The sequence below is a fragment of the Lepidochelys kempii genome, chromosome 22 (assembly GCF_965140285.1).
Source record: "Lepidochelys kempii isolate rLepKem1 chromosome 22, rLepKem1.hap1, whole genome shotgun sequence".
In the NCBI taxonomy this organism is placed as follows: domain Eukaryota; kingdom Metazoa; phylum Chordata; order Testudines; family Cheloniidae; genus Lepidochelys; species Lepidochelys kempii.
This window is the reverse complement of record NC_136401.1, coordinates 14,177,293-14,198,337: the sequence shown is the minus strand read 5'-3', so window position 1 is coordinate 14,198,337 and position 21,045 is coordinate 14,177,293. Positions and strand designations below refer to the sequence as shown.

At 46.7% G+C, this 21,045-nt stretch overlaps 1 protein-coding gene across 12 annotated transcripts in view; it reads left to right on the top strand.

Moving 5' to 3' along the window:
- GRAMD1B (GRAM domain containing 1B) overlaps window positions 1-21,045 on the top strand; it is a 333,312-nt gene that overhangs the window by 280,670 nt on the left and 31,597 nt on the right. For 9 of the 12 annotated variants that reach the window (XM_073321018.2, XM_073321021.2, XM_073321020.2 and 6 more), the window contains 10 exons: window positions 924-1,110; window positions 1,513-1,656; window positions 2,617-2,735; window positions 5,033-5,175; window positions 6,005-6,108; window positions 6,550-6,753; window positions 6,992-7,082; window positions 10,253-10,360; window positions 12,019-12,136; window positions 12,961-21,044. In XM_073321018.2, coding sequence (XP_073177119.1) covers window positions 924-1,110; window positions 1,513-1,656; window positions 2,617-2,735; window positions 5,033-5,175; window positions 6,005-6,108; window positions 6,550-6,753; window positions 6,992-7,082; window positions 10,253-10,360; window positions 12,019-12,136; window positions 12,961-13,050 — 1,308 coding nt within the window. In that variant the 3' untranslated portion in view covers window positions 13,051-21,044. Of the gene's footprint in view, window positions 1-923; window positions 1,111-1,512; window positions 1,657-2,616; window positions 2,736-5,032; window positions 5,176-6,004; window positions 6,109-6,549; window positions 6,754-6,991; window positions 7,083-10,252; window positions 10,361-12,018; window positions 12,137-12,960; window position 21,045 lie in introns of those variants that run through there. The other 3 variants (XR_012155938.2, XR_012155937.2, XR_012155939.2) reach the window with 2 other exon arrangements.

The window sequence follows — 21,045 nt, the reverse complement described above, 5'->3', positions numbered from 1 at the left end:
TCATCATGGACTTACGTCCCCTGGAATGGTTATTGAAGCATGAAGGGACATATGAATCTTTAGAGCATCTGGCACATAAATATCTTGTGACGCCGGCTACAACAGTGCCATGAGAACGCCTGTTCTCACTTTCAGATGATATTGTAAAGAAGAAGTGGGCAGCATTATCTCCTGCAAATGTAAACAAACTTGTTTGTCCGAGTGATTGGCTGAGCAAGAAGTAGGACTGAGTGGACTTGCAGGCTCTAAAATTTTACATTATTTTATTTTTGAATGCAGGTTTTTTTTATATAATTCTACATTTGTAAGTTCAACTTTCATGATAAAGAGATTGCACTACAGTACTTGTATTAGGTGAATTGAAAAATACTGTTTCTTTTGTTTTTTTACAGTGCAAATACTTGTAATCAAAAATAAATACAAAGTGAGCACAGTGCACTTTTTATTCTGTGTTGTAATTGAAATCAATATATTTGAAAATGTAGAACACATCCAAAAGCTATTTAAATAAATGGTATTCTGTTATTGTTTAACAGCGCGATTAATCGTGATACATTTTTTTAATTGCTTGAGAGCCCTAATATGAACCCTTCCCACACCATCAGATGTCACTTTGGGCAGGAGCATGGCTCCCCATCCTTGTATATCATGCGGTTTGCAGGAATGGCTACCTTGTTGTGCTTCTATAATTTAACTTTTTTTATGAGGATAGGTGGTTTGCCCATTGCTCAGCCCCAACCTGGAAGACTGCTTGTCCTCTGGGCTCCTCTAGTCTTTGACCTGTAGGGTGTCTGTGTCTCAGAGAGAGAGCTATGCCAGTGGGAATTTTAACTGATAGGGGGCATATGTGTGTCAAAATTGCATTGCATAGTTCTCTGTGGTGGCATCCTGATTGGCTTTCTTGCACTCTGTCCCCCTCCCAGTTTGACGGGATGCTTCCGGAGGAGGAGGAGTTGGTGGAGAGTCCCCTTGAGAAGGAACTCACCCTTGAAAACATCATTGGAGACAAGATAGAGATCATCACCCCGGTGAACTCCCCTTCCCTGGACTTCAACGACAATGAGGACATTCCAACGGAGCTCAGCGACTCGTCAGAGACCCATGACGAAGGTGGGCAGTGATGGCAGGTATTGCTGTCCTGTGGTGTCCCATGATGCACTGGTGCTATCTTTCCCAATTGGAGGTGTTGGTGGGGATACTGTGCTACCCTCCTTTACTGGATCCATGAGGTCTTTCGTGTTCTTTCGCACCAGGAAGACACCAGCAACTCAGCATCGTGGGCCAGATGAAAGGAAATAACTCCATGGGGTGAATTACACTACTAATGTTATGGTCATTGCCCTGGGGGCATTAAAAGAAAGGGAACCAGCTGTGTCTCCTTTGGGCTCGTCTCCTTTCCCAGACTGTCAGTGGTACTGTCCTGGCACTGCAAAAGGGGAGCCTTTGAGCCTGGTGCAGCGTTCTTTGGCCTGAAGGCCAGCAGCGCGTTCACCCATCTCTGTCTCCCTGCAGGAGAAGTTCAGGCCTTTTACGAGGATCTGAATGGCCGGCAGTACATGAATGAGGTGTTCAGTTTCAGCGTGGACAAACTGTATGACCTGCTCTTCACTGACTCCCAGTTCCAGAGAGATTTCATGGAACAGCGTCGGTTCTCCGGTGAGCCATGCACCATCCTAGCACAGGCCCCACGCCCAGCAGCTGATTCAGGCAGCATCCTCTGAGCGCTAGGAGCTAAGGGCAATGCAGAAGGGGGCCTCTGCATGTTGGTCTGGAGCGCGCAGCTTAGAGGCACAACTTAGCGTAATGCTGTTGCTGCCACAAGTGTACCTGGAGGGTGAGGCTGGCTGGGCTGGCGGTACCAATGGGAGTCCTGAAGTCTTTGGCAGTTCCAGGCTCCATTTAAGGTCAGCCCACCCTTGATCACACACCCAGCTCCAGGCACCAGGTTACCAGTAGAAAGCATCTCTGCCTCCTCATGCAAAGCCTAGCACATCACAGAGTAGCACAGTCTGGAGCCCAGGCAGGGAGTGATCCTTGGTGTAGTGCAGTCCATGTTTTTACTGTAGCTCTAACATCGTCATGTGGGAAGACAGAGAGACCCCCTGACCCTATCCCTGATGCTGGACAAGGGGAGAGAAACCAGACCTTGGAATTCCTCAGGCATTTCTAAAGCTAAAGCAATGCTACAGTGAGCCTCTTTCTACATGTTTTCTGCCTGTACCCCAACTGGCAGCCTCACAGGACTGGAAAAGTATGGTGGTTGGAAAGGTCAACACAAAACTCTTTTATTAAAAAAATAAATAAATAAATGAAGTGAATGTGAGCACTGTCAGAGGGTGCAGGATTGACAGCCCTGGAGAACGATGTTCTGGTGTATCTGTGGGACAGTCAGCAGCTTCCCCAGCCTGTCCACATTAGTGTGTCTCTGTCCTTGGAGAGGCCATGGCTAGGGGAGGGAGAGGTCTTCAGTCTCCATGGTCCATTTCAGTCCTCTGAGTCTCAAGCCGGCCAAAGAGGGGAGCAATGAGGGCCAATCCTGTTGGGTCTGGGTGTATGGATAGCTTCCCACACCTCTGTCAATTCAAGATTCTAACTCGGTGGCCTTTCCTTTCCAAGATATTATCTTTCATCCTTGGAAGAAGGAAGAAAACGGCAATCAGAGCAGAGCAATCCTGTACACGATCACCCTCACCAACCCTCTCGCCCCGAAAACTGCTACTGTCACCGAGACTCAGGTACGTGGAAGCAGAATAGGAAGGTGACAGAGACTGATCAGAGACTTATTTTAATACCCCGGGCTCTGGGATGTGCATGTGCTCTCTCACTCTCGCTCTCTCCCCTGCATGGCTTCCTCTGTTATTAATTTGCCACTCATTATCATTGCAAATTCTAATAGCTAATTTGTGCTACAGGGAAGTGACTGGGAATTTCCAGGTGAAGGGAAAACTGTTCCCAGAACAAACAGCCTAATTAAACAGCAAAGCCACTGTCTGCACCAGTGGTTCCCAAAGTACAGCCTGTGGGGCGACTTGCTAGTGGTCATTAGGGAGCAGGTGGGTCACATGGAGGTAGCTCCTCCTCTTTCCAGCTGCCTGTGTAGGAGTCTAGGCTCTTTATTGCATAGAAATGCTCAGAGCCAGAGGCCTGTAAAAGCAGATGGAATCACAGAAGAGGAGCCAGTCTGGCTGTCTTCACTTAGTAGCTGCAGCTACATAGGAGGAAGCTGTAGCTCTGCCTTGAGACCAGAGCCTGCAGTGGCACTGGAGTTGCCAGCCACAGCCCAAGAGAAGAGTATCCAGGCAAGCAAGAGAGAAAGTAATGAGGCAGCCAGGAAGAATGCCCTGGGGAGCAGCGGGAGAAGACGACAGTGTGGCTGAACAACTTGCCTGGGAGGGCAGAAGAGATGGGAACCCAAGCAGCAAGGAAGTATTTGTAGGTGAAGAAGAGGACTATGCAACAGGGAAGCATATGCAGGATGGAAGGAGAAGAGGGCCAGCCAGGTGTGGGAAGGCAGAGTAGGGGGAGAGAGGCACAGAGCAGAGTGGGGAAAGGGGGAGATGAAATGAAGAGCAGAAGGAGCCAGTGCAAATAATTTTATTCCCAAGGGGACAAAGCACTTGTCACTCTACAAAAGCGGCAAAGAGTCCTGTGGCACCTTATAGACTAACAGACGTATTGGAGCATAAGCTTTTGTGGGTGAATACCCACCTCTTCAGATGCAAGTAGTGGAAATTTCCAGAGGCAGGTATAAATATGCAAGCAAGAATCCCTATCACCCACAAAAGCTTATGCTCCAATGTGTCTGTTAGTCTATAAGGTGCCACAGGACTCTTCGCCGCTTTCACAGATCCAGACTAACACGGCTACCCCTCTGATACTTGACACTCTACAGAGAATCTGACACGGTTTGATCCTTCCTTCATGTTGTTTTCCTGCCTAAGCAAATGCTTAAGCTCCTACAGAGGTGTTATCTTGGTGGATGAGGACGTGGCCTGCATTATCATGATGGGAGGGGAGGTGTCCATGTCTTCCCAGCAGAGTTAACTCCTCTTGAGTTAGCCTAGCTCGAGAGAGCGTGGCCCCACTGTAAAATGACACCTGAGTTGCACAGAGTAATGCGTTGGCAGCTAATGTGTTGTGCTCACTTATCTGTAACCTGTATCTCCTCTCCTCCGATGGGACAACTTGAGTTAAAAACATCTCCAAACTTGAGTTAAGGGTTTCTGTTGTGTGGATGGGACTCAAGTTAGGGGCAACACTCAAATTACAGTGTAACTTGAGTTACCTTTGCAGTGAAGACAAGCCCTATGAAATCTCTGGAGAATCCCTGGTCTTTACAGTCACCTCTGTTAAAGTAATGAGGTTACCTTGTAAAGTAAATGGACTAGACTGTCTGTTGTCCTGCACCTTGTGTAGCCATTTCCACCAGTGCAAAGCTGTTCTGAAGTGCTACCAAACCCAGAGAGGTAATGATTTACACTCATTTTGCACTGGTGTAAATGATTTTGCAGTGCACAGTGCAATAGAGAATTGGGCCCACTGACTGCAGTAATTGATTATTCTATCCAGTAGGGCAATGCTACTTAGCCTTCATGCCAAGAAACAGATATTTATGTTGTTTACAAATATTTGCAAAATTCTTCCCTCTGTACAATATAAAGAGCCAGAAACCAGTTTATTGGGGAACGTTAGCATTGGTCAGTTACATAAGTCAGCTGGGATATTGTTTCTGATGGGATTAGGTGTGTAACTAACCAAAATTGCTTGAGTTTGGAATATTATTATCAAATTTCCAATTTCAGATTTGCCATAGGGAAATACTTGAGCTTAAATTTTGTGGGCTTTTTTTATGAATATTCACACCAGGAAAACTCAGCTGCTAACGGAAAACTTAACACAAAAGGATCACAGAGGTGGCTCTTACCTCTGCATGAGATGTTTTGCATGATTGCAGTGAGGAGCCATGCTCTGCCCTGGCCTCGCTCTGACCAGACTAACCACTTCCCTGTGCTCTCCTCTCCGCTTTGCGCAGACAATGTACAAAGCCAGCCAAGAAAGCGAGTGCTACGTGATAGACGCAGAGGTGCTAACTCACGACGTCCCCTACCATGATTATTTCTACACCATTAATCGCTACACGTTGACGCGTGTCGCCAGAAACAAAAGCCGACTCAGGTACAGTACTCGGAGGGACTGTGGATTTGTTGATGAAGAAAAATACTCATCCACTGGCCCCTCTAGAGCAACTTTCCTCCAGGATCTCAAAGCACTTTACAAATAGGAAAACTTGAACTCCTGCCCTTTGCTTTACAAGGGAAGGGTGGAGAGACTGCAAGAAGCCTGTCTGTGCCCCCTATACCTTAACCCTTGCAAGCAGAACCTCCCCATAGCTCTTGAGAGTGGTAGGAGAGGTGGCTACCCAATCCACTGGCCTTTGATCAGGCAGTGTAGTTGCTGCAAAGAAAGTGTGGGTTAGTGTTGGGAGGTGGCCGAGAGCCAGAGAACCTCTCTTGGAATAAATGGTTCATAGGGACAGCTGCTGTGTACTATCAATTGAATCTTGTGGGCAATGGGAGGCACCGACAGAGAGCACAGGGCTGTGAGAGATTCATAGGGTAAGTGGGGAAGCAGAGCTACCAGCAGGTTAGTACTGGGTACAATTCTGCAGCCTTGGAGGTTTGGGCTGGGCTTGGATCAGTGCCCTAGTGTTTGGCTGTGTGTTCCAGTACACGTGCAAACTTGCAGGGGAGGGGAGTTTTGAAAAGGGGCTGACAGGAACTGCCACAGGGAGAGGCTTTCAGGAATGGGCCACAGGCAGCAGTTTGGCATTTCAGGACCCAGCCAGAGCCACCATCAAAATCATAAGAGGGAGAAATAACACGTACTCAGTTGCTTTAGCAAATGTTTGTAGGCTGTGGGTTCACCCGTTCCCACTGCATCCAGGGGGCAAAGATTAGGAGGTGACCGCTCAGGAAGAACTGGGTTTGTTCTTTTCTTCCCTCAGGGTTTCTACAGAGCTACGCTACAGGAAGCAGCCGTGGGGACTTGTGAAATCCTTCATCGAGAAAAACTTCTGGAGTGGCCTAGAAGATTATTTCCGTCATTTAGGTGAGAGCTGCAGTCACTCACACTGCAGCCATTACCAAGGGGCCGTGGTGTGTTGATATCAGGGGGTGTGCACATGCATCCCTGCAGGCAGGCAGTCTGGTGGTGTGGGATCCAGTAGCGGACTAGCAAGGGTCGGCTACCGTGGCTGGGTTTTAGACAGAGCTGGATGATGTCATTACTTCACATTTAGCGCTGCCCATTAAAATGTGCAGGTAGTGAGAGCTCAGTGCTTTAGCATGAACCTGACATTCGGCCAAGTGAATTATGGGCATGCGTGCTTTCATCTTCTGGAGCTGCCAGCACTGGGCCCTGCTTTGGCAGTGGGCGCCCTGGGTGGAAACTGTGTTGTTATGGTCCCAAGCGTCTGTGAAAGTGACCTTGTACAGAGAGACCCTCAGGTATTTTCCCTTGATATTAAACACGTTGCCTGACTCACTGCAGAGAGCGAACTGACCAAAACCGAGAGCATGTACCTAGCGGAGATCCACAGACAATCCCCCAAAGAGAAGATGAGCAAACAATCCACGTTGCGCCGAAGGAAACGGCCCCACGCCCACCTGCGGGTGCCACACTTGGAGGAGGTGCTGAGTCCCGTCACCACCCCCACAGATGAGGAGGTTGTGCATCGAATCAAGCACGTGGCAGGTATGGAATTGCCAGCAGGGAGCTGGGCTCTTCAGGGATTGTGATGGGATGGGGCCGGGCCAATCTGGGGGCCAGGGGTGGAGTGGGGCTGGGGGCTAGACCCCTCTTGGAGGTAGGGGTCCAATGGATCACAGCCTGGGGTGCGATTGTTGGAGAGGGATTTGGGAATGTGGAGAGGATAGGAATTGAGCTCTTCCTAGGTCATAACTTAAATGCATGACAAAATGCTTCCCCTCAGGTTCCACGCAGACGCGGCATGTCCCTGAGGACAATTCTGGTGGCTTCCATCTGCAGAGCGTCTCCAAGCTGCTGGTCGTCATCAGCTGTGTGTGAGTGACTCCTTACGCCCTCCTGGCTTGCTCAGTCTCTCTCCTTGGGTTCTCCTGTCTCTGGGGGGAAGGGAGTGGGTTGGATAAAGAAAGAACCGGATAGGAGTCTGAGTCACGATGTTGAGATGTGGATCATTTCCAGCAGAAGCTGCCCAAAAAGCAAAAAAATTAACCTTTTAAAAAACACCTCATAAATGTTCCATGTGGTGTAGTTGAATTCTAGCTCTGATCAAAGGTTTGGGTCAGCTCCTGCTGGAGATGATCCACATCGCAACATTGTGACTCAGACTGCTGTCCGGTTCTTTCTTTATTCAACCCACTCCCTTCCCCTCAGGCCTGACCTTGCCCTCAGCCAGGCAGAACCCTGCATTCCTACACATTCCTAGAAGTCCCGGGAGGTAACTCAGCTACAGAGTACGCTTTAAGAAAAGGAGTACTTGTGGCACCTTAGAGACTAACCAATTTACTTGAGCATAAGCTTTCGTGAGCTACAGCTCACTTCATCGGATGCATCCACTGAATGCATCTGATGAAGCGGGCTGTAGCTCACGAAAGTTTATGCTCAAATAAATTGGTTAGTCTCTAAGGTGCCACAAGTACTCCTTTTCTTTTTTGTGAATACAGACTAACACGGCTGCTACTCTGAAACCTGAGAGTACGCTTTGTTCACCAGAGTGCTGGGGAAACGGCAGGCTGTGTCGGGAAGGGGAAATCTATAGTCGATGGAGGAAAAGCAGATGAGGGGCCAGAGAAATTAATATGAACATGAGACCCCATAAATAATGACTGAAGAGAAGGGATTGTAAATAACAGAAACATTTTTGGAAAGCGAGGAATAAAACAGCTTCTTTTTATTGCATCCAGCGTCTTGGTTTAGACATTTTGCAAATTAAGGATTTTGCACGAGTTATGCAGAGACTGTAATTTTTTTATTTACCTACTTGGTACCACATACAAACAACCTAGCAGTTCCCAGGACAGTGAAAATGTGGTGCATTTGTCATGCAAACTGTTATACTGGTAAAGGTAATGGTAAAGGTGCTACACTACGACAACAATGTGTTCAGTACATTGGTTTTTATTATATGTGACCAGTTGGTTTGCTACCTGTTTTTCTCTCATTACATTCCGAAGTGAAACCTTCTTGGCTACTTGCAAATATGTATGTTCTGGGTTCTGGGTTTGGGAGAAATTCCATCTTGGAAGGAAACCAGCCCATTAGGAAGAGATTTCTTAGAAGATAAAAAGTTGGGGGAGGGATGGGTGAGAACTGGGTGTGCTGGTACAATGGTTATAGCAGGCTATTAAGAATCAGTACTGCTGGGTTTTAGTCCTGTCTCTGCCACTTACTTCACAATGGCTACTACAGTGGTGGGTTCGTTACAAATGCACAGATGATCCAGATACGCTTGGTCTAGCTACAAGACTTCTTTTGGTCTCCATTTTACCCACCTGTAAAATGGGAGTCCTAATGTCTACCTGCCACCGAGGCTGTGGGGGAGGCTAATGCACTCATGTGTAAATGACTTTTTGGAGGAAAGGCACTGTACAGGTACCCAACAAAGTATTAATGATTTATTGTGACCTGCAGAGAGGAAAATCTTCCTCGGGACTTACCCTCACTGCAGCATGATCCTAATAACAGAGGATCCGCTGAACCAGCTTGAATAAAGCAAAAACAACCCCAATCTTTTGCCCCAAACTCAACCAGCCTTTTCAGAGGTTGGGAAAATTTGAATTTACCATTTTAATTTTACTTTTTAAATTGCTGTGCCTCTTTTTCTGCACTTCCCGATCCTGACTGAGATAAGGCTGGAGAAGCTTTCTCACAGAGCTTGTACATCTAGCAGCAAGCCAGATACTTCCTGCTGCATGTGCTCAGTAACTCTGGCACCATGGTAGGCATCTTCTGCTAGATGCACATTTGGCGGTGCTGCAGATATCTGCTGTTAGACTGACCTAGTGTATCTGGCAGCATGGCAGATGTTTGCTGCTGGACATTCCAGTACCTTCTCTACCAAAACACTTTCTGACGGATGGACCTGGCACATCCAATCGTTTTGATAAGAAAGCACAAAAAAATCAATTTAGAATAATCCCTGTTCATAGGCTACCGGACAGCTGTCTGATTGGAAGGACTTAGAAGCTACCAATGCATCTGCTTCCAAACTGGTGCACTGGAGATCAAAGTGTTTGTAATATTTTCAGAATGCTGTATCTTGCCAATGGCCATTAGCCAGAACCCTGTCCCAGAGAAATGGGGTTGGCCCACTGGTTCTGAGGCTGTGGAGATGTTCACAGACAGCCCCAAACACGGTAATTAAAAGCCTCCCATCTTGGCTGGCATCTTTTATCTGAGCCGCTGATGCACCTAATAGATATAACGACCGCAAATGCCAGGTTGCAGCAACCTTGTATAAAGTCAGAGCAGTGGCTGGCATGCTGTGCTGTCAGGCTCCTCTCACACAGCTTGGTGCAAATAGAGAAAGAGGGGTTTGCAGCTTGAAATGTGAATTTATAATCCGAACAATACCGTGTTCAGGTGCTCCATGTGTGCTGCTCTGCAGGTACCACCCAACCTCTGCTGTGTAGCGTGGGAAGGAAGAGCATTGTCCTTAGAGAAACACCCATGCAGCTCCCGTTTTCTTCCCTTCTCTCTCCTCCCTTTCCTTCCCTTCTGTGTACTATATGTATCCACCAGACATTCCTCCTATCCCTGTGCTGCTCTGTTTCTAACCTCTAGCTCCTCCATCTTTTCTCTTCCCTGCTCCCATTAGGATTTGTTTCAGGTACTGTCTCTTTTTTACCTCTTTACTCTTGTGTTTTTCACCTGCTTTTCTCAGTGTCCGATAGAACTCGTCACCCGCTGAGCTGGAATCCTAATGCACCAACCTTGGTCTGTATGTTGTCTGTTCTGATCTGTCAGTCTCCCCAATGCTCTGCCCTCAGTTGTGTTTAGTTCATGAAGTTCTGTCTTCGTCTCTTTCTCTCTCTCTCAATTAAAGTTTCTGGCCCTGGTCACCCAGTTCTTATTCAGGCAAAACTGCCACTGCCATCAGCTGACTAAGGCATCCAGGCCCCTGGGACCTTCGTGGCATTTTCTATGGTGGGATTTGAATGGTGTATATAGTCAGGGATGTTTCCACCAGTGTCTTTTTTCTCCTTCCCAGTCTGGTGCTGTTGGTAATTCTCAATATGATGCTGTTCTACAAACTTTGGATGTTGGAATACACCACCCAGACCCTCACCGCATGGCAGGGCCTGCGGCTACCGGAAAGGTAACTTTGCATTCATTTATCTTTGTCCCTCACTAACTATTACTTTGTGTGGACTTGGGTGGCTTTTCCAAAACTCCACAGTCCAGAGCTGCCCAGTTGCCTCTTTCCCAGCATTACACACTGAAGGAAAGATAAATTATTTGGGTTGGAACAAGCAACAAACAAGTGATGATTACACTGGGAGAGCAGGGTGAGAATCAGGCCTTTCCTGCCACAGACTGTGCTAGATGAGTAGCACTCTCCAATGGCTACGGCACAGGGCAGAGAGCCAAGGGTCACCTGGTGCTTGTTTTTGGCTCTGAAAAGGGCGTGTGGTGTAATATGTAGAGGGAGTCAGGACTCCTGTGTTCCATTCCTGGCTTTGCTATTGACTCTCTTGTGTGACCTCAAGCAAGTATTGTTACCTCTCCCCTCTGTGGCTCAGTTTCCCTGTCTATAAAACGCAGTTAACAGTACCTACCTTACCTGGATGCAGGTTGGGCGCTGCAGTGTATAATTAATTGAATGCAGAGCATTTTGAGATCTTTGGACCAAGATACCCTGTTTGGGCATATCGTTAGTAAAGTATGCGGGGAGGAAGAGGGGAATATGAGGAACTATCCACTAGTTTCACTGTGTTCCCCAAAAGTGCCAGAACTGAAGCAACTTAAAATGATCATTGATAAATTTTTCAAGAGACTTAGGAACATTGATTTGAATGAGACTTCATCTCCTAGGTGCCTTGGACATTTTTGAAAATGGGACAATCTCTTGAGACACTTGGATGCTTCTAAAAATATAACCCCTTAAAAGGAGAAGGTGGGGGCAGTAATATTTTTCAGCTTCTGTTGGTGAGAGAGACATGCTTTTGAGCTATAAAGAGCTCTTCAGGTCTGGGAAAGGTACTCAGAGTGTCACAGCTAAATATAAAATTGAACAAATAGTTTACCGTTAAGCAGTTAGCACCCTAAGGGCCCATTCTAAGGGCCCATTCCTGATCACCTGACCTATTAACATCCCTGTAGTCATAGGACATAAAGGGGAGTGAAGGGGTTACAGATTGTTGTAATAAGCCATAAATCCAGTGTCTTTATTAAGACCATGATTTTTAGTGTCTAGCGAAGTTACGAATTTAAGTTTTGAGGTTCGTCTTTTGAAAGTGTTGTGTACTTTTTTTGAGGATGAGGACTGATAGATCATATATAGCGTGATCACTTGGAGAAAAATATTCACCCATATTTGTCTTTTATCATTTTCCTGTTTGAGTTCATTCGAGAGCGTAGTGATTGTCTGGTTTCACGCACGTAGTTGTTTGTGGATATTATGCATAGCTTGTCTCTCTCACAAACAGAAATTGGGCCAATAAAAGAATTACCTCACCCACCCTGTCTCTAATATCCTGGGACAGACACAGCTACAACACTGGATACATCTGGAAATGTTCATTTCAAAGCATCTTCACTGAGGATGAGGTTGGGCAGAGGTTTCCAAGGAAGACAATTTGTGGTGGGTGGAAGTTTTATGAATGAAGGAGTACGGGAGGGTGGGGGGCACGCTCTGGCTTTGAGGTGAATCGTCAATGACATCCTTTTACTCAGCAGCCAGGAACTCCCCTACATCACTCTTAACCCCTTGCTCCTCCAAAGCCAAACCATTTGTATTTTATGTGCACCTGGCAGGTTACCCCAGTCTCAGTCGGAATGGGCTCAGTTACTAGAGTCTCAGCAGAAGTATCATGACACAGAGCTGCAGAAATGGCGTGAGATCATCAAATCCTCCGTGATGCTTCTAGACCAGGTAAGAACGGCATCCGCCAGCCACTTACCCCAGGAATTCCTATTACATGAAACTGGGTGGAACATTTCTACAGCCACCCTGCTGCCTGTCTAGATCCTTACCTACCCAGACTGTCTCTAGCTGTCCCCACATGCACATCATGACCCTTCAGACCCATCTTCAAACAGGACTAGCACAAGCAGGTAAGCTTTAAAACCTTCAAAGCAATCCTGAATTCCAGAGCTTCTCCTTGACCAAGTATCCTAGGCCAGACGGTGGATGTAGCATCAGGTCTGGAAGGCTTGGTGTTCACATCCCAGTTTGATCCACTCAGCTCTCCACAGTCCCATGGTAGAATAGACAAATTGACTCCCATGCAGCTTACTGAGTGCAGGTCTTCCACGTGAGACCTTAAAGATGGAGGGGATCTGCTCTGTGTGAGTATCAGAGATCCTTTAGGGTACTTTAGAGCAGGGGGATGATGTTTTTGAACACTTCCGCCCTGCCCCTACCTGTTTGCTGGTCGGTATCCACCCTCCCCCACAGAGAGGGGGCTGTATGTACAGACTTTGCAGTTCATAACATCTTTTGCTTCCAATATTGTTTTAATAACGTGCCTCTGTCAGAAACCTATGTCCTAGCTGTCACTCTGTGTCACTCCATCTGCCTGGCTGGCAGTGCACCTCTCACTCCCTGCCGCTTCCAGCCCCGGCACTCTGGTACCAAGCCAAGGAGTGCAACAGGAACGCCTTCTGCTAGCCTGTGGCAGGGAGCCTAGGTTCAAAACGCCAGCGCCTCCAAGACTTTACAGCAGCCAAACGCTCAGGGTGGTTTTTGTCTTGCAGATGAAGGATTCACTAGTAAACCTTCAGAATGGCATCGGGTCGCGCGACTATGGGTCGGAACCAGAGGAGAAACGGAAGCGTTTCCACTAACAGGGGCGAACACAGGAGGCCAGAGGATTGTGTGCAATATGTGTATATAGACCATATAAATATATATATACAGAATATAAATATATATATATATTATATACAGATTTTAAAAGAGGAAAAAAGCCTATGTACTGAGGAGGAGAAGCGTGGGTGCAGACCTCCAACACTGGCTGAACTGGAGCGTCTCTGGGGTAGGACTGGATGCGATGGTGGGGCTGTGCTTTCCCAGCACTGAGGCACTGTCCGGGAGAGTGCAGCTCTTGCTTACCTCTTCCCATGCACCTCTCTTCTGTGTATTCCTGGCTGTTTGTCTGTCTGTCTGTTTTAAAGGGAAGAATTGGTGCAAATGCCCCTCCCCCTCCCTGTCTGAGGGTACCTGAATGTTGAACAGGTATTTGAAGGGGACACTGTCAACTTCACCTTGCTCCATTGAGGACAAGAAGGATTTTGCTAGAAGACATGAGTCCCTTGTGAGAGTAGCCTACTGAATTGAGCAGGCTTTGACCCATGAGAATTCTCCAGGAAACTGTTCTCATTCAGTAGCAAATGGGGTTTGTTCTGAGCCCTCTGCGAGAATGCCATAGCAGGGGTGCAACTCGCCATTAAACTGGCCAGCCTAATTTTGCTGAGTGAAGCACAGAAACTGAACCAGGTTTTCCCAATGTAACATTTCACTTTTTATTACTAGAAGCTACATTAATGGCAAAGTAGAGGGGCGCTGACGTGGGTTGTTACTCAGTATTCCTGGATAAATCCAGACCCTGGCGTATCTCATTTAAGTCAGTGAATTTGGCCCTTTGGTTCTTTACCACTTGACAATGTCCCCTTTACATACTCTGTTTTCCTCGACCCTCCATGTGTTTGCGTCCCTGTCAATAAGCCACTCCTGTGCTAAGGAGCTGCGGCTGTGCTGAAAGGGCCATCTGTGCTCACCTCCCAGTCAGAGGCATGTAAAGCTTAATGGCTCTGACTTGATACAACACCCTGTTGTTTTTTTTCTTGTTGCTCACTATTTTTAACCCTCCTTCTGCCAAAAAAGATTATGATAATAATAATAGTGGGCTAGGTGAGGGCATTTGGCATGTACCAGTATCGACTTAAATACATCTCACCTCTGGTGGAAACTCACAAGGAGAGGGAGCAGCTTCCTTTTAGGAAAAAAAAGAAACCACAATTGCAATTAAACGGATTGAACAGATCTGTATCAGGAAGCCACGCACCCTCCCATTGCATCGCTGATCCCTGGAGATGTTAGAAGTGGGGTGGAAGAAAGGACGAGCCACACAGGTAATTGTCATTCATAGAAAGAAGGCTGTAAATGGGGCAAGTTTTGGTGCGTTTCCTGCTGCATTGCAGTGAACCTTTTTAGAATAAGAGTGGACCAGGGTTATCAGAAGTGGCAGCTACAGGGGCATTCATGCAGCAGGCAGCTCAGGCTGCAGAGGTTTGGTGCCGGGTAAATGTTGCATTTGTATTTATTTTTAAAAGTAATTTAAAATTATTAATTTTTAATGGTCGGGAATTTTAGCCTGGCAGAGGTCAAGAGAGGAAGCCTCAGGGTATGTAACGTACTGGGCTCGGCATGTTAGCTGGGCAGCTGGTGAGATGTCCGTCTGGGTTTGAATCCCACAGCAGGTGGGCCATGTTTTCTTTTGTCTTGGAGGAGCAGGAGAGGGACACAGTGAAGTTGCTGTGGCCTTGAAAATGCCATACCTGAGCCCATTGCTCTTGAGCAAGCTCCGGTGACTGGAGGAGACTAGAAGCAAGGGCAAAGGTGTAGACAGTATTATTGGACACACTAAACAAATGGGAACCCAATGCGGGTAGAGCCTGATCCTGAGGTACTGAGCGCACACAAGTCACACTGACATCAGAAGGACACTATGCCTTTATGTTGTGCTTTGCAAAACTGGATGAGTATCATTGTACTTGCTTACAGATGGGAAAACTGAATGACAGAGTGGTCACATGAGGTGTTTCAGTAGTCGAGTCAGGAGTACAACCCCATGTCATCAGTCCGATGCACTAACCCACGCTGCAGGCGATCAGCAGCTCTCAGGATCAAGCTCTAACAGTGGCACATCCCTTTGCATGGTGAAAGGATAGAGGGAATTTGCGGTGGTGACTAACATGCTTCCCCATCTTGCCTTACCAGGTGGATTAGTTGGTCTGTGGACCCTCTATCTCCACCGTCTCTGACTCTGGATTTTTTGAAGCAGGCGAGATCACCTGACACAGCCCTGTTTAGGGGTAGTATTGAGTACTGGATGATCTAGCAGGTCTGTTTCATCTCTAGCTTCTGCGTGCGCTGAAAAAGCAAGGTGAGCAACTGGCCCTTCCTACACCATATGGCACTGGCCTACGCAGCTCTAGAAGGAGTTTGACTAAGCCATTTATCCACACACTCCTCCTGAAAATGTGCTAGCTGCCTAGTTTGTCTGGAGAAGTACTGAAGCTCTTTGTGGGGCTTGTTGGTGTCTTGCATGACTGGGACTCTTAAATTCAAACCATAACTATCTTAGCAGACTGCCCAAGAAGGGGGAGAAAGACAAGGCAAAGGACTGTAGACAAAAACATGCCCAGAAACCTAGGGAATGTTCTGCTTTATATAATTTATTGTATTTATGCTTATTTATTTAACTTAATGCTGCTTAAAACTGTACGTCTCCCTGGCATTTCCTGCCGGAGCTAGAAGCTGTTGCTGAAATGGGCAATGTAGAGTGAGCCTGAGCCCCGAGCACTGAGGAAAGAAGAGACCAAGGCTGGAAGTTGAGGTGGGGCAGTGCCCCCCTGCTGTGATGAGGCTGGGTTTGTGTCCTGCTGCTGTTCTAAGGACAGACGAGCCCAAACTCACTGGTGGGATCCAGGACCCTGGCTAAGGAAGGTTTTCATTTCTCTGTTACTATGGGTCTAGTTTTGATCAAGAGCCACAGCTTCCCTGGAAGAGTCTATTCCATCCAGCAGATCACAGGCCTACCCAACCTTGTGCTGCTATAGTTAAGCTACTGCAGAGTACTGTGTATTAATTCATAACCAATTTCAAACTGGTACAAAATGGTGTATCTTGAGCCTGCAAATTTGCAAGCTAGCCGTTAAGAGTGTCCACCCATGCAGAGACACCAGTTTAACATCCTATTGTTAGTGAAATCAATGCAACTGTACATATAGAGAAGCCCTTAGTCTCAGGAAGCTTTTCCTGGTCCACTGGCAACAATTCCTCTCTGGCTTTCAGCTACGTGTACCCTTTGTTGTCTCTTAGCTCTGCTTATCTAGCCTTTTTAAACTCAGACCCTCATCCTTTGCTTCTCTGCCCCAACTGCTGTGAAGAAAAAAACCCATTTCTTTGCCTCCCACATTCGGGGTTGAAGTAGATTATTTAATGTCGATAAGGAGCCAGAACTGACCCACACAAATAGCCTGGGATTAAAGAAGACTGAGAGTTAGATACCCAAATCCTATTGCAGTTCAATGGGAGTTGGGTGCCTAACTATTTTAGGGTCTTTTGAAAATTCCAGCCTGAGGTGTGCTTATGGTTAAGTTTTTTGATAATCTAGTGGAGGTTTCTAGTGGTAAAATGGAGACAGAGATAAATGGAAGGGAGGATACTGTAAGTACAGCTGAGGTGAAGGTTAGTTTTCACCCTGGGCTTTTCTCTCTGAGGCTCACCCTTTTTGACCAACCCTGAACACACGGGCAGACACATTTATTGCGGTGCTGACCTGTGTAGGGGAGGATCGTTTGGCACTCTGCCCCGACAGGCCCTCGTCCTTCCACTGTGAGTAACCAATCAGGTTCACAGGCAGAACAGTTTGGTTCGATTTTCAGTGTCTGACCAATTGTGAAATAGATTTTAAAAGGGTTTATCCTTCCACTCCACTCCCCTTTGTGCTGCAGCTAAAGCACCTGCCAGATACAACGTAAATAGCGAATGGCCTAAATAGTGCTGTGTGAGATGCTGCAGTGTTGGAGGGAGGGATAGAAGGGCAGATTGTCTGGGACACTGATTCTCAGCTCTAATCTTTCCGTATGTGGAGAAAGGAGGAGTTTCCTTGCTAAGCTCAGTTTTCAAACTTGGCTGCCTAAATTAGGTACCTACATTCTGCCCATTGGTGCTTACCTGAAAAGGGGTATTTTGGGCTGTAGTGTCCATACAGTGCCTGTGTTTGAAAACTAGGATCTAGTTACATAAACTCAAGACTTACTCCTTTGTAAAACAGACATCATCCTAAGGTAAGTGTGCAGTTCAGGTGTGGGCAAACGGGGCGGGGGAGGAAGAGGTGGAGGCAAACAAATACTCTGACTCATTTCAAAACTTTGGCATTAGTGGGAATGCTGTGTTCCTGTTAGAGTGGGGTGGAGAAAGAATGGAAACCATTTCAGCCTGTGTACTTGACTGTAAACCAACCATGCTTTTGGAAGGGTTCTAGACTTAATGTATAGTACAAGCCACCCCTTAGCTGGGAAGAATCATGATTAAAAAATGGGTTTAAAATACAGACAAGCAAAAATAAAAAGAATCAAGGTCACAAAACCTGAACCACAATTTTGAAATCAGCGTACATAGTAAGTAAATATTTTAATCTTGGTCTGTAGTTGTGAATGTCAATATCTAACCCTGACAGGAATGCTCCAGCTTTGACTACTTCGCTCTCTGGTAAAGCTGATTGCATGGTTAAATCGCACATGCCAATTTGAAAGCAGTTTCCGATCTAAGATCTCTCTCACTCAGTCTGTCTACACCAGAGCTGTAATTTGTAGCTCAAGTAGATATGCCCGTGTTACCTTGATCAGAGGTAGTGCAGGTATGTCTACCCGAGCTGGAAATTACATCTCCACTTCAGACAAAATCTGTGGGCAGAAGGGGTGCATCTCTACTAGAGTATAACCTTATACCCAAATTTAATTTTTAATGCAGAGTTTAAAAGGAAGAGATGGTTTTTGCTGCAGGCATAATGCATTGGCTTTACTGAGCCCTAACCTGAAAGCTACTTGGTGGAAATAATGCTTGTGTAACCAGCAGCAGCCTTTAAATGGACCCATTTTCCCATCCTAAATATAAACAAATAGTCAGGTAGAGTAAGCCAAATGCTTCTCTCATTTGGAGCCAGGCAATTATATGGATTCAAAGATTTACTTAGGTGTAAAGGGGACAGTTCAGCCTAATATTTCCTCTTAATGTATATGCTTAGTGGTTCAACAGCTAATTTTCCTAACCTATGTTTTTAGGAGTGGGGGGGTTGTTACAAATGGACAGCTGCAGTCAAGACCATAACCCCAGTTGGCTGATGTGCACTGCAGGACATTTTGTGAGGGGTCTGCAGTGATTCCCACGCAAGTAAAAAGGCAGGTCCAGCTCCTCATTGGAATGAAAGCAGTGATAGAACTGGATGTGGGTCAGGTAAGCATCTAAGAGATTGACTGCCTATCTTGGCAGCCCTCCAAACTGCTGGAGTGTGTTGAGTTGGCACAAATTCTCACAAAAATAGCCTCTCCCAGGGTGTGGCTCCTTTGCATCCAGTGTTGGCTAGAAACCTGAAGCACAACACCATGAACACTTACAGCATTGCCTTCAACTCATTCCCACTCTAGCTTCTCAGAACAGATGTGTGCTGCGATGCTGAGGCAGAGTGGGGGTGAACACTGGATACAATGGCAACCCTCAGTCTAAATTTCTGTGCATTAGAATGCTAATTACACAGGAGAGGATTCCTTTCCTACCAGTACCTAGGAGCAGGGCACTCTCCCCTCTCCTACAGGCTCAGAGTCCATTCCTCTTCATGGTAGATTTGTGTTCCAGGGCTTGGACACTCATCACCTGCCATGCAGCTAGCAGTACCAGAATGGAGAAGAGTTGGAGCAGGGCAGACTTTGGCTTTTCCATCAATCAGCACTGGAGTGTGGAATTAGAGGAAATCTCTTCTCTCCAAATCCAGCCCAAAGCTAAAAAGGCTAGTGTTTCTCTTACCAAACAAGCTGTTCAGTAGAGGTTAGTGTTGAGCATTTCAGAGGGTCAGTGTCTTTCACCTTCGCTCCAGGCCCAGCCGTCTCCAAGTGCTGCTGGAAAAAGTAGGGATACCTGAGGGGTGATCAGCTCTGTCCTCTTTGCCTTTTTGCGGACCCATCCAGAAGAGATGGGCTTTTCCCCCTGCTCGTCACAGGCTGAGGGTGGGGTTGTCTACCTATGAGATTCTAGTCATCTTGAGTGTGTGTCTTTCCAGTTGAGTTGTAGGCAGGTTATGAACATCCCGTGATAATTTGTACCAGCTTTGAGGGCAAGGTCTTAACTGATGATTGACAGGAAAAAAGCACAGGCACTGCATGCTCCATAGCTCACGCCCCTTCCACATGCATCCAGAACCAGCCTTCTCCAGAGAATACTTCAGTACCCTCGACTTACTGTAGAATTCTGCTGTATATTTTTGTCAGCGAAGCTGCTCTTCCTTCCCCCCCCTGCATGCATCCTCTGTGGGTTTCATGTATTTCAGGCAGCTTGCAAGCCATTAAGTGCTGATTTGCTACCACAGATGGCTTCTTGGTGTGGTAGAATGTGAGGTCTTGAGAAGCGGGAGGGCCCTGGGTGTGAAATTACTGCCATGTTCTTCTTTAAACGAGACTGTAGGTGGAAACCCCTAGACCAAAGTGTCTGGAATAACTAGTCTGCGAAATGACTACTGTGATGTAGTGTTTGCAGGAGAGAACTGTACTGAACATTCCTGCCCTGTCTCAGTCTGCTTGCAGTTTCTAAAGCATAGGTGAATCTTTTGTGCCATAACATGCTTTTTTCTAGATGTGCAAACCAGCCAAAATGGGGATACTCTCCCCCTCCACTTGCTCAGCCCTAGCTGAACATTCCCTTAACTACACAAGGAGAGCTAGCCCCCAAAACACATCTTGTAGCTACAGTGCTTGTAGGGCTCCATTTTCTCCCCTCCCTCACCTCTCTGCTGCAGGACAATCACCTCTTTTCTATCCTAATCTCCCTCTGTCTGAGATGGACTGCCCTGCTGGCCATTCCTTGCAGGAGTTTGTGTTATGCTATGAAAGGAATGTGTTTTATTTTGGTGGGGAAGGACTTTCCTTCTGGTGAAGGAATTGTATTTGCACACGGCTCAGGGAGGCTCCTCCTCCTCTGACAATTGTTACCTCACTCATTTTGGTCAGTTTCATTGCTAACATTAAAGGGCCAGCTTCTTGAATCTGATCTTTTGAGTTACAAAAAAGCAGCATCCAGAGCGGTGTAGGCATGTTCTTTTTCCAAGCGCCATCTAATTTGCCCTAGCAGCACTCGAATGTGGGAGACGGGTGGCTGCTGCTGCTAAGAAACAGCACCTTTATTCAGCAAAAGGATGGAGCTTGTGCCACATCTGTATCATTCCTGCCTGGGAGCCCCCATGTCTCCCTCCAACACTTAACAGAACAAACATGGAAGCACGAACCTGCACTCTTGCTACCGTACATTAATGGCACTTTTGCAATGTGTTATTTTTTCCACGGCTCACACTTCAAATGCTCCATGGCCAAGTAGTGCTGCTACATTCCTGGACTACCTTTCCCCACACAAGGGCCTGGATCCTGCAACCCTGACTCAGGTGAGTAATCCTTACTCTTTCAAATAATCCCCTTTGAGTAAGGATTGACTCACATCAACGAGAGTGGGTTGTACGATCATCCCCAAGGTGGGCATTTTCCCTCTGAGTAGTAACTCTAAACTGGGAGGGAGAGATACAGGCCAAGACTCACCTCTTTCTTGTTGAATGGTCCGTGGTAGTAACACAAACTCTGGGGCTGGGCCAAATACAAAAAGGAACAGCAGTTGTGTTTTGAGACGTTGTCTGGTTAACTGTAATAAACTTTGCGCTGTGCGCAAGGTGTGATAAAAAGATACTTACCTGCAAGGAAACTAGGAATTATAAAGGCTACATAGCCAAATCTCAATGTAAAGTAGCTAGAACAATGGAAGATACACTATGAATAAAAAAAGTATTGAACAAACAG